Source organism: Stegostoma tigrinum, chromosome 4 (genome assembly GCF_030684315.1).
Source record: "Stegostoma tigrinum isolate sSteTig4 chromosome 4, sSteTig4.hap1, whole genome shotgun sequence".
NCBI classification, from domain to species: Eukaryota; Metazoa; Chordata; class Chondrichthyes; order Orectolobiformes; family Stegostomatidae; genus Stegostoma; species Stegostoma tigrinum.
This window is the reverse complement of record NC_081357.1, coordinates 68300708-68314687: the sequence shown is the minus strand read 5'-3', so window position 1 is coordinate 68314687 and position 13980 is coordinate 68300708. Positions and strand designations below refer to the sequence as shown.

The following is a 13980-nucleotide window of genomic DNA, read 5'->3' as shown; positions in this document are numbered from 1 at the left end:
GATTCGCCATGAGCTCTTGAACAGTGAGTTTCTGCGATTTGAGGCTGTAAATCCTGACTGATACATACTTTAACTGTGCCTTGCCAACAGAGATTCCCATCAATTGTCCAGCTGGTGGGCAGGAGCATTTAAGCAGAAAATATATTAGAAATAATTGACCATTTAAGTACAAATATTACTACACAGACTCGCCATGTTTTTGCAAGACTTAAGAGACTTTGAGACTGCAGCCATAGGAAGAATTAATGTCTAATATACCTGTTAGTGTGGACTTTTTAAAATATGTGAATGTTGAGATTTGTTAGCTCAGTGTTGTCAGTTCAATTTGTGTGCTTTCTCAGTAACAATACAATGACTTGGGCTTTGTTCGTTTGTGGAACATGAAGTGTTACAAGGAGTTTCACAAGTATGTGTAAGAATAATAAATGGCAAAGCCTGGAAGGGAGAGATTAACAAAAGTGACCAGGAATTTTGTTTATGTTTGGTATTGAGGATGCTTTCAAAGATGCAAAGCAAATTGATGGATTTGATCTTCTCATTGTCATGAGGTTCCCATGCCAGAGGCATTGAGTAAAGCAGTTGAAAGGTCAGGTTGCAACTGTACAGGACATTGGTTCACCCACTTTTGGAGTATTACGTGCAATTCTGGTCTCCCTGCTATCAGAAGGATGTTGTGAAACTAGAAAGTGTTCAGAAAAAATTTATGAGGATGTTGCCAGGATTGGAAGGTTTGAACTATTGCGAGAGGCTCAACAGGCTGGGGCTATGTTCCCTGAAGCATTGGAGGCTGAGAGGGTGACCTATAGAGTTTATAAAATCAAAAGGGGCATGGATAGGGTAAATAGGCAAAGTCTTTCCCGTGAAGTGGGGGAGTCCAAAACTAGAGGGTATAGGTTGAAGGTGAGAGGGGAAGGATGTAAAAGGGACCTAAGGGGCAACATTTTCATGCAGTAGGTGGTGTATGTATGGAATGAGCTGCCAGAAGAATTGGTGGAGGCAGTTACAATTACAACATTTAAAAGGCATGTGGATGGGTACATAATTAGGAAGGGTTTAGAGGGAGATCGGCCAAATGCTGGCCAATGAGACTAGATTTTGTAGGACATCTGGTCAACTTGGATGAGTTGGGCTGAAGAGTGCATTTCCATACTGTATATTTCTATGAGTCTATGACTGTATCAAGGAACTGGTAGCAAATAACATGGATGTGGTGAAGAAGGATAAAGAAGTAGAAAGCCAGATAATCCAGCATAAATGTGAAAGCAGTTCCTATGACTGTAGACCTTGTTGCCAAGAAGGCATGTGGTTTTTGTAAAAAGCAGCACTTGGGATTTATCCCCGGTTGATCCCCCAGAAATGGTGTTGTGCTGAACAAGTGAGTAACTGGAGATGTGCTGACTATTTGGACAGATAACCATGAGATTCTTTGAAATGAATCTGGATGATGGGAGAGGGGTTTTGGAGAGGATGTGTATATTCAACATTATGCAAGATATTAAGAATTTTAAAACATGCTATATGGGGATATTTTACAAGGAAAACCTTCTGATTGTGTTCATTTCAAAGCTACATCAGATACAACAATAGAAGTTTACACCTGAGAGAAAACCCCTTCAACACAGTGTGTCCCTGCTGGCTGTTTGCAAGAGCAGTCTGAAACTAATCTCACTGTCCTGTTCTCTGCCATTCTGCTTTATTTTATTCTGCTTCAATTATTAATCCACTTTCCCCCTAAAACATAGAATACTCTGTATCTCAATCAGTCCCCATGACAATATATTTGTGCTCCAACAATCCTCTGTCTAAAGGTGTACTTTCTAATCTCTAGCTTCACTCTATAACAAATATGAATGAATAGCCCTTTCGCTGACACTGGAATCAAAGAAAATTATCTTTCTTTACATCCTCTTTATAATTTGACAAACCTCTGACTTTATAAACCTTCTGTTTCAGTAGAAATTTTTCTGGTATATTAGGTCTGTTTTAACTAAGCTTTCCTTACCATGTAGCTATAGTTTTGACACTTTATGCTGGGGCTTCCAAAAGTGATGCATGTATATCCACCTGTCTGCGTTTCTCCCTCTTCCTCTCTGCCTTTCCTTTTCTATCTCTAGCTCTCATATTCTCCCCACTTATAACATCACCCTGGAAGTCGTCTCACCCCCAACCTTGCACTCATAAGTGTTACCACCCCCACCCCATTCTCAGTTATCAAGAAAGAGTTGCAACCATTTTCTAGCCCTGAAAAGATGCCACTCTGGAAAACAGTTTAAGCAGCACTGCTGTGCGTGCATGCTACAGTTTAAATGCTCTTTCTATAAGGTAACTGTCTAAAGCTACAAACATAAAAATAAGTGGGGCCTGATTAATGTTTTATGAATTTTCCATGGGATGTTACGTCAAATGTAATATTTATAAGGCTATATCAGATTTTATATGGGTTCAGATTTTATAATTGTCACTGGATGTTGTAATATTTAACAGTGCCTTCCAAAACCTCTGTCTGTTAGATCTTGTCACCTGAGACAATGACATTGAATAGAAAGAGCTTTTCACGTCCTGCAAGACCACAGAACCGCCGTTTACCATCACGATGGGCAAGAAAACCTCTAACTGCAGCAGCTGTATGTAATCGAGCTGCACAGAAACAAAGTCAAAGTTTCTTATTTGATATAAAAACTTCAATCATATAGCATTTTAAAGTGCACTGTGCAGGTCAGCAAGTGCAGTCTTTGCATACTGACTTTCTTAAACACTACTACATTTTAATCCTTTGTAACATTTTAGAGCAAGCATCCCTCTCCTGTTATCAATATGGCTCAGAAGGAAAAGTTTGCTAAAATTATAATTGGTAGTCTCCAGTACCTATATTGACTTTAAATCTACACATTTTGCATATGCATTGCAAGTAAATTACCATTAAAAATTTATTATTTTGTTATGTATATATTAGTTAATGTGAATGTTTATTTTACAATGTTTATGTATAATTCTGTATTTTGTTGTAAACTTGTATATCAGCTCTATTCTATGAAGAGCAGAAAAGTCAATTATTTGCATGCTAATGTGTTTGTATATGCATGTGTAGTTGAAACTTGCAGCCATGTTTTGGGTACTTAGGAACACACATCTATATTACCTGTTTATGGCCAGGAGCAAGTTTCCTTCCAAGTAAGTCTTTTTTTGCAGTTATCTAGTGGAAGTATAAAAGAGAGCAGCCTCATTATTTTACTTTCAATGTATCTTCTCATTATTATTCATTTAAGGCACTTTGAAGAACAAAATGTTGTACTTAGTTAAGCTTATTCTCAAATGTAAAAAAAAAGCAAATGTACAATATTCAAATAAAACTGACTGTTCAGATATTTCAGACTTTATACTGTAATTCCGCAGTTGAATTTTATCTGGTCCTGTAACAGATCACATGGTTCAATGAGATGTACTTCTTTCAGGGAGCCACCATTATTAACATTGAACTTCTACTGCTAACAGCAAATTATCCAAAGCTAGAAATGTGAAATTTGATCAAAAGCAATCAAGGTGAACGAGTAGAGTCATTCTGAGATTGAAACATTAACACTGCTGTTACTCTTTTGGGAAACCTTTAAAAAACAAACAAAAGAGACCTCAAAAGTAAGAGAAAAGAAGATGGACCTTGAGAGTAAACTTGCAAGTAGTATCTAGACAGACAGATCAAGCTTCTTAAACATAATATAAGAAGGAAGTAAAAGGCAAAGTGAAAATAGACAGCTGAGTAAATGGGCCTGTGGAAATAATGGTGAGGAAACAGTAAATGATATGGTTGTGAATAATTATTTTGCAACAGTCTTCACAGTAAAAGACAATAATGGCACTCCAAAATGAGTAAATTGTCAGGGGGTCAAAAGGAAGGGAAGAATTAAATACAATAACTGTCACTAGAGAAAAAATGCTACAGAAACAAATGGGTTGAAAGACCAATAAGTCTTCTGGATCTGGTGAAATGCATGCTAGGATGTTAGAGGAAGTAGCCACAGTGATAGAAGAAGACTGGTAGTAATCTTCCAAGAATCCTTAGATTCTGAAAAAGCCCCAGAGCTTGGAAAGTTGTCAATGCTATACCTTTATTTTTAAAGCGAGGGAGACAAACCGGTAACTGTAGGCCAGTTGGCATAACATCAACTATTGGGAAGATGTTTGGGTCGGTCATAAAAGATATGATAGCAGAGTATTTAGAAATACCTGTGATCAAGCCCGGTCAGCTTGGCTGTATGAATGGGAAACCATACCTGATAAATTAGTTGAATTCTTTGAGGAGGTAACAAGCAGTTTAGATAAAAGGGAACCCGTGAATCCAACATTTGGATTTTAATTGTGTTAAATATATTTTAATCAGGTGCCACACACTAGTTACTAAATTAGATAAAAGATTGTTACAATGGAGGTAGTTTATTTGCATGAATAGAGGATCGATTAACCAATAAAAGAGACAGTTAGGAGAAGGATGGCAACCTGTAATTAATGGAGTGCCATTGATCGTTGCTGGATCCATAATTATTTCCAATATGTATTAATGACTTGGATGAGGGAAGTGGATGTACTACAGCTAAATTCACAGATGACATAAGAATAGGTGGGAAGGCAAATTATGACACAGAGTCTGCAGAGGGATGTCGACATGGTAAGTGAACAGGCAGAAGCTTGGCGGATGGAAAATAATGGGGGAAACTGTGAAGTTATGCACTTTGGCATGAAGAATAGAAGAGTTGAATATTAATTAGATGAAGAAAGAAAGCAGAAAGCTAGAGAACAGTGGGATGCAGGGATCTTCATGCATGAATCACAAAAAGCTAGCATCTAAGTTCAGCAGGCATTGGGAAAACAAATTGATGTTGGCCTCTATTTCAAACGACGTGGAACATAAAAGAAGTTTGATTTTGCTAAACTTATACAAGGCACTAATCTGACCACAGCTGGAATATTGAGTAGTTTTAGACCATTTTTTGAAGGAAAGGTATAATGGCATTGGAGGCAGTCCAAATAAATTTCACTAAATTGATAGCAAGTATGGAAAGCCTGTCTTATGAGGAGACGTATGCCTGTGCTTACTGGAATTTGGGAGAATGAGAGACAACCTTACTGAAACATAAGATTCTTGGAGACTTCACAGGCTAGATAGTAGAAGAGTCTGGGACCAGAGGGAATCATCTCAGGAAAAGAGGATCACACATTTTAAGACAGAGATGAAAAGAAATTTCTTCGGCCAGAAGGTAGTGAATCTACGGACGCTTTTGTGACTGCAATGTTAAGTTTATTCAAAGCTGAGAAAGCCAGATTTTTAACGAGTTAGGGAATCAAGGATTATGGCGAAAAGGTGGGAAAGTAGGGTTGAGAATTATCAGATTAGTCACGATATCACTGAATAGTGGTGCAGACTCAATGGGCTGAATGGCCTATTTCTACTCCTTATGTTTTATGGTCTTATGCTTAAGTTAGAATACATGACCAAATATATTTATAGCTATGATTTTCACTTTCATGAAGGTAGTTGCATTGAATTTTTTAAAAATGCTTTGATGGTCATTTTTGAAACAATCTAAATCAGAAGTCATGAGAGTGATGGCTAACATGATTGCACTAATTTGGGGCGGCACAGTGGCTCAGTGGTTAGCACTGCAGCCTCACAGTGCCAGGCACCTGGGCTAGATTCCAGCCTCGGGTAACTGTCTGTGTGGAGTTTGCACATTCTCCCTGTGTCTGCGTGGGTTTCCTCCAGGTGCTCCGATTTCCTCATGCAGGCTAGGTGGATTGGCTGTGCTAAATTGCCTGTAGTGTTCAGGGGTGTACAGGTTACAGGGGCTTGGGTCTGGGTGGGATGCTTCAAAGGCAGTGCGGACTTGTTGGGCCAAAGGGCCTGTTTCCACACTGTAGGGAATCTATTGTCTGATGCAGTTTTACACTTTAGAATTGGAGATAGTTTATAATAAATTGTTAGTGTTTGGTTGAGTAAGAGAGAGAGCAAACTCTTCTATAGATGCCTACAATTTCAACCTCAGTGCCGCCTAATTGTATGTCTAATATTATAAGGGCCAAGAATCTGTAATGATGTAATCCTGCAGTTATCTGTCAGTCAGCATCATTGGATATGATGTCGGCAGCACAGTCACTTTCATTGGCCCCGCCAGGTTTAGCATACTAATCATCAGCTAATTCTGGCACGTAGGTTACATTCAGTGAATCAAGTCAATAGAAAATAAAATCTAGCAGCATTTAAGAGGTGAGTTTTTCTTTCCAAGATTATACTTTATTCATAAAATTTGAAAAAAATTGCATGACAAAACATTTGAATATTACAGGAATTGTAGTAAAATTCAAGTTGTCTCCATGTAGCATTATCACACTTGGACGCCTTGACATGACTGTAATAGTCTTAACATTTACAACCTAAATTTTATGCCACGTAAATATTCTGAGTGTGAAATATTTCAAATTAGACATTATAAAGTGCAATTTAAATAGAATTTCATCCTGTTCTCCTTCTGCGCCTGCTCCACAAAATCAGATGTACAGCATGTTTCCTTCTATTTATTTCAGGTTAAGATCCTGTGTCATCAACAACGAATACAAATTCAGAGAAGGACTAGAAATACAGTACTTGAGACAGAAGATGGCTCTGCTCATTATCTGCCATTAACCTGCATTCTGAACTCCTTTGCAGTTTCTGGGCCTTCCCACAATACAATCACCAAACATCCTAATTTCAACACAGATATACAAATTGGAACCAGCAGAGGCCATTCAGCCTTTAGTCTGTTTCCCCGTTCAATAAGATCATGACTGGTCAGTCTGTGTTTCAAATTCCACATTCCTGTCTACCCCCAATAACCTGAGATTCCCTTGCCTAACAGGAATCAGTTTATCTCCTGAAAAATACTCAATGAGCCTGGCTCATTTGCACAGAGAATTCCAAAGTCTGAGTGAGAAGAAGTCCTCATCTCTGTCCTAAAAGGGCAACTCCTAATTTTATAAGTTTTGCCTAGTTTTGAACTTACCCACAAGGGTAAACATCTTCTTCACATCCATCTTGTCAAGAACATTCAGGATCTTATAAACTTTGATTAAATCGGGCAACTTCCGTCTCAAAGTGTGAAACTTCCAGATAGGTGAGAATTAAGCAGGAAACACAGATTTGAGTTCCAATGCCTTTTAACAATTTTAGTTCAGACTGATTTTTGATTATTGATTTTTTTCATAATCTAGAATCAATCTAGTCAGGTGACCACCAAAGGCATTCCTCTTTTGAAACCATTTTAGTCTTTTAAGGTCACAGATATTCAAATCAGATGTTGGAAATACAAAATGGATGATTCATTTTTACAATCTTGTAAAAATTATTTTTATTTGTCAATTCATGTTCTTCCTATCAAAATAAATCACTTTACTCTTTTCTGCATTTGTTGTCATCTCATTCTGGGCTTGCCTTCCCATTCCACTAATCAGTCTTATACATATTAAAATTAAAGTCTATTTCCCCCATAGTTCAGAACGCATCCAAGGTTTTGGTGTTCACAAAGTTTAAAATTGACTACTGTACAACAAAGTCGTCATCAACATATATATCATGAAGAACCGAGTTCTGACTACAGATGCCTGGGGAACTGCTCTATAATCCTTCACTCAGTCTGATAAACAACTACCCACCATTACTCTCCCTTTCCTGCCATTCAGAATACCCAACAGCCTTTCTTGAAATGGATATCTTATTCCATGTAGAATTATTCATTCGATCTTATATATTGTTGTCAACTTTGTATAATTTCATTCCAGTTGAATATGGGTGTTGTTTCCCGTGTGGAAATGAACAAGCATTTGACAGCTATTTTATTCTTTATTTCTTTGGCTACCTGTCATTACTTTAAAGGTAAGTACAAATGTGTTGTATTTGTCTTTTGGATTATATTATAAGATAAACCGTTATTAAGTGATAAAGTGATTTTTCAAAAAGAAGCTTCAGCTGGCAAGAAATTATGTCATGGAACAAAAACCTTTTTGTGACCAATATAACTATTTATTAGTTCTTTTAATGTGAACTGATATTGATCTACGTGGTTATGTTACACTGAAAATATACTGGTAAGTTTCCAGTCTGTAAAATGATACTTCATCTGTGAATGAAGTGATAGAACTCAACTTTAATCTGGGTTGTATTGCTTGTCCTTCTGCCCTGAATCAGTCTAAGTGTCCACTGCCCTTTATCTAATTTCATTGTAAAGCCATTCATGACGGAGTTGGAGCCACAGAACGTACATTGGAGGATTGTAGAATTGCCTGAATTTTATAATATTACACTTATGAGGGTTCGACTGGACCAGTGTGATTGTCTTCCATTGGTTGTAGTACATATTTAGTTTCGTGGCTTTTCATAGCTGTTAAAAATCTCAGTGGTTTGATCCATCTCAGTAGTATAAGAAGCTTGAGCAACATTTGAAATTCATGTAAACCCCCTTAATTTAGACTTGAATAGGCAGGGCACAATTTTACTTTGCAAATGACACAAAACTTGATGGTATAATGAACTCTGGGAAGGATAGACATCGAGGATAGAGCTGATAGGTTATGAGGGTTGATGGCTAGAGTACATAAAATTTAACAAAAAGACTGGGGTAAAATCTCACAGTACCAAGTTAGGCCTTTTAGCCAGCCCACTTTGGCATTCAGACACCTATGGACACCTTTGATTTACTTCCAGTGGTAATGGATCTGACTCTGTCCTGCACCTACCACCAACCTGCCCCATCCCAGAGTCATAATTTTTTTCCAAGACAAGTTACTTGCTTAAACAGCAAAGATCCAACACGTAGAGTACAAAATCAACAGATTTGGACAATATTACAGTTGAAATCAAACCAAATCTGTACACCGCATTTTTAAAGTATGCAAAGACTTTTCAGAAGATGCAGAAAAGTATCAAACAAATAGTTTGGGAGATAAGGGACTTCTGTTACATGAATAGTTCAGAGAAACTGGGTTTGATCTCTTTAGGAAATGGAAGGTTAAGAAGACAATTGATGGAGCTGTTAAAGATCATGATGAGTAGGGATAGAGAGAGGTAGAATGATGCAGAATTTTTTTCCACTGTCAGAAGAATCAAGAACCAGATATTACAGATTTAAAGTCAATAGCAGATGAACCAAAGGATTTTTTTTAACCCAGTGAGAGTTTACTACCTGGATACACTGCCTGTGAATGAGCTGGAGGGAAATTGAAGTATGGTTTTCAAGACAGAACGAGAAAAGCAGATGAAAAGAATAAATTTACAAGTCTTCAAAAAAAGGGCTAAAACCTGAAATTAGTTAAATGGCTTTTACAGATTCAGCAATATCTCAACATCTCCTTGCTTCCTTTTGATCAGGTCCAATGAACTACAAGCCAACCTGGCAGTGAAGAAGTCGCCTTTAGGGCTTTTAGAGGATTCTGGGGCAAAGGTCTCACTTATTATCAAGAGCTGTTGACCAATCAGAGGCTAGGCAGCTGTTCTACCTAGCAACGCTATTGGAGAGGTGGTGGCTGCTGTCTGAATGAAAGACAATCAGGTTCCATGATGGAGGACTGATCCATGTGACAGGTAGGTAATCGCCAAAAGGATTTTACAGGATGGGAGGTCATAAGGAACAGGGTAGAGGGAAGGTCAGCAGAAAGAGCTGGGGCAGGTCTCAGTGGGCATTCCCGTCCCAGTGTCAAGTTCCTCAATTAGCCACTGAATGCCCCCACTCATTTAATCCCAACCATAGGAGGTAATAAGCTGGTTTTACTAGCCTATCCACCTGCTGCGTTTTCCATGGGACAATAGGATGGCCATCACTGGGTTAATCTGTGCAGTAGCACAAGAGGACTTCAAGTGGCCATTAATAGGTGGAGATGGGAATGTCAGAGATGGAAGAGAGTGGAGTTCAGGTACATCACTATCCTGGTTAATTAAATACCCTTCCCACATACAAATGTACTGCAATAGAGTGCCAAAATTCTGCTTACGGGTTTGGAAACCCATGGGTCTGTGAACTGATAATTTCACAGCGTACCCATTATTTCTCAATAATCTCAATGTAGATTCAAATCAGATGGGTTAAAAATATAGCACATCTAATTGCATCATTTTCCCAACAGGGATGTGAATTTATGATTGTCCCTATAGGTCAGCATGTATGATCCATGTTTCACCTGATCCCATAGTTTTACTCACTCAACACATTAGGTAAAAATGGCCCTTATGATTAACACTCTAGCTTTTTCCCTGGTGGTTCAAGTTTAACAGCTGTGGTCAATAGGTATCCTCTCCTTGCAATTGTGTGAGCACCAAGGCTCGACTTTCCAAATTAACATTCTGTAGCTCTCATCATCACTCTAGTGTTGTAGTGGAGAAAAAAGGAGTGTTTAAACATTAAGAATTGGAGAGCTTAGTCAAACGTTCACAGAATGATCACTAGCCCAGGTAAGGTATGACCCAACAGACAACATGCCCATGTTGTATTCTGAGGCATGGCGGCAGCCAATTTCCTGACCCATTTCAGGAAGGATTACTCCAATCTAACAATGTGAAGACTGGCAAAATTTGCCTCCTGGGCTTCATTCAATACTCTACTGCTTGGTATCTGATTAAACCCAGTTGCAAACATGTGGTTAAGTTTCATGGAAGGGATTTTGATGCAATATTATGACTGCATTTAGGGCAGGTGCCCTAAAGTATCCTTATGAGAATTTTGATCAGGGAAAGCATCCCCTGTCATTCCTTGCCCAATCCTCGCCAAGAGAGGTGACAAGTTGATCCATTTTTTTTTTAAACCATCCCACACCAACCAGAAACATCAACTGTCCTGCTCCTCTGATGCTGCCTGGCCTATTGTGTTCCTCTAGCTCCACATTGTTATCTCTGACTCCAGCATCTGCAGTTCTTGCTATCTCTGATGTTATGACATTGGTTGCTTTTAGTACAGTCACCCGTTCCCATGTACTTTTCGGTCTATTATCACAAACTAGAGGGCATAGGTTTAAAGCAAGAGAGGAAAAATTTAAAAGGGACCTAAGGGGCAACTTTTTCAGACAGACGGTGGTGCATGTATGGAATGAGCTGCCAGAGGAAGTGGTGGAGGCTGGTATATTTATAACCTTTAATGAGCATCTGGGTGGGCATGTGAATAAGAAGGGTTTAGAGGAGTATGGGCCAAATGCTCAATTTAGGATATCTGGTCAGCATGGACAAGTTGGACAGAAGGGTCTGTTTTAATGTATGCTCGATGACTTGATATGGGTTGCATTCAGCACAGCCACCCTCATCCACTCATTCTGGTAATTAGATTGATCTGCCTTCTTCATTGAGGTGTACAAAATAATGAGCAATTTTGATAGAGAGAACAAACATGTTGCCCCTGGAAGGAAGCCCAATTACCAAAGGCAGAGATTTAAGATGACTGGTAGGTTAGAGGAGTCATGCCAGAGGAAATGGTGGAGGCTGGTACAATTACAACATTTAAAAGGCACCTGGATGGGTATATAGATAGGAAGGGTTTAGAGGGATATGGGCCAAATGGTGGCAAATGGAACTAGATTTATTTAAGATATCTGGTCAGCATGGACAAGTTGGAGCAAAGGATCTGTTTCCCAGTTGTATATCTCTATGATTCTCTATGACACTGTGAGGTTAAACATTTTCACCCAAAGGATGGTGGACATCTAGAATTCACTGTCCAGTTTGATGGTGGAGTCAGAGGCGCTGAAACTTAGTTAAACGGGACTTGAGTCTTCACCTGAAATATTATAACCTGCAGGACTATGGAGCCGATGCTGGAAGGTGAAATTCAGATAGGCAGCTACCTTTTACCTTGGAGAACGCAGATACTATGGATGAATGGCCTCTTTCTGAGCCGATTAATTTTTTACAATTTTACAGTTCTATGCAGTGTTTCTTTTCCAATTTCTCATGTTATTTTCTTCCTTATCCTGTCTACTACTCATAGTTGTCCCTCACAAGAGGCTCCTTGTATATTATTTATTAAATTTAAAGTGCAATCAATTAATAACATTTGAAAGGACCTGAAAGAGTCTGTGAATCACAATCCTGTTGAAATCTCTGGCATTCTAAAGGTCAAATCCTATTCCTCACTCTGGAGCAGTGCAAAGGCTGGTCATCTAAGCTGGCAAAGTGCCTAGTTTTCTCTGCTATGTTCTCATTGCTATTTAAAGACGTTTGCACAGAACACTAACAAACAGAAGCAAATCGGCTGATCAGTGGAGATGCGTGCATTTTACTTATTTAAAGGACAAAGTAATTTTATTTTCTTACTTATAAATTTGTATTTCTTCTGATTTGGCTCATGTTTTAATAGCTAACCTTTAAACTAAATAGTTATGTTGAGATATTTTTGTTTCCATCAATTTTGCAGTATTTTAGCCGATTCAAGTAACGAATACAATGATATAAAGCATTTAGGTTGAAAACACTGAAGACAAAATATATGCTTTGTAATAATTTATTAGATTTTTTCCCTTCTGGGTGTTTCCTTGGCCTGAAAGAACAATTCCCACAGTAATACCAGCTGTCAGACAGTATGGAGGAACCTGAGAGACTGCCGCATAAATATGGAAATGGTAAGGTTTGTCGACCAAACAGTGTCCTGAAACATCAGACTGCACACCAGAGGCACAGACCGCCTACACCAGTTATTACCAGTGCAGCCAGTACAGATATTGAATGCTGCATAATGATTACTATGATTCATGTGTAGATTCAATGTTGTTCATTAGCTGTCTGCCAGTAGGAGTATCCAGTGAGGGGGAGTGAGGCATTATTAAGAATGTAGCAGCGAGAATCTTTTAAAGGGAAAGTGTAATTTATTTGTAAAGACTGTGCAAAAACATGATGAACAAATGGACGAAGGAGGAAATGAGCAGGTACCAACGTTGTACCAGGAAGCTTAGTGCACCCAGCAGAGAGTAGCAGGGCTTGTCTCTTGGGTTGAAGAAACTCTCCAAGCCTTCTCTAAGGAGATACTGGGAAAAGATTGCTGAGAATATGAAAGCCGGGAGAAATGCGGCAAGAACAGCAACCTGAACTGGAAAAAAGATAATTGATTTAATAATCAGAGCTGTTAGAACATAGAACATAGAACATAGAACAGTACAGCACAGAACAGGCCCTTCAGCCCACAACGTTGTGCCGACCATTGATCCTCATGTATGCACCCTCAAATTTCTGTGACCATATACATGTCCAGCAGTCTCTTAAATGACCCCAATGACCTTGCTTCCACACTGCTGCTGGCAACGCATTCCATGCTCTCACAACTCTCTGCGTAAAGAACCTGCCTCTGACATCCCCTCTATACTTTCCACCAACCAGCTTAAAACTATGACCCCTCGTGCTAGCCATTTCTGCCCTGGGAAATAGTCTCTGGCTATCAACTCTATCTATGCCTCTCATTATCTTGTATACCTCAATTAGGTCCCCTCTCCTCCTCCTTTTCTCCAATGAAAAGAGACCGAGCTCAGTCAACCTCTCTTCATAAGATAAGCCCTCCAGTCCAGGTAGCATCCTGGTAAACCTCCTCTGAACCCTCTCCAAAGCATCCACATCTTTCCTATAATAGGGCGCCCAGAACTGGACGCAGTTAAGGTAAGTAGACAGCTTAAGTTATTTCTCATTATAGTTGCACCATTCCTAATCATTACTTACAACTCTCATGACACTAAAAAAATGCCCTCCCCGCCCTACTAAACTGACCTGCACCCACTGTACTACACTTCAATAAACATACTTATCATACATTCATATACTCACACTGATCATAACTCTCATTTACACACAATTTACCTTTCACAGACAAGCTAACCTATGATTACATCAATATTCTCCAAGCACCACACAAGACTACCATTGACACGGATTCTTTCTCACAAGGAAAGGTTTTTCACAACATCAGGCTAACTTTGGATGAAGAAGAGCTTGCC

General features: G+C 38.9%; 1 protein-coding gene across 2 annotated transcripts in view; it reads left to right on the top strand.

Annotated features, from left to right (window-relative positions):
- LOC125452497 (protein SOGA3-like) overlaps nt 1-3343 on the top strand; it is a 115296-nt gene extending 111953 nt beyond the window's left edge. The window contains exon 7 of one of the 2 annotated variants that reach the window (XM_048531008.1): nt 2511-3343. In XM_048531008.1, coding sequence (XP_048386965.1) covers nt 2511-2693 — 183 coding nt within the window. In that variant the 3' untranslated portion in view covers nt 2694-3343. Of the gene's footprint in view, nt 1-2484 lie in introns of both variants that reach the window. The other variant, XM_048531009.2, reaches the window with a different exon arrangement.
- Nucleotides 3344-13980: the final 10637 nt, after the last annotated feature.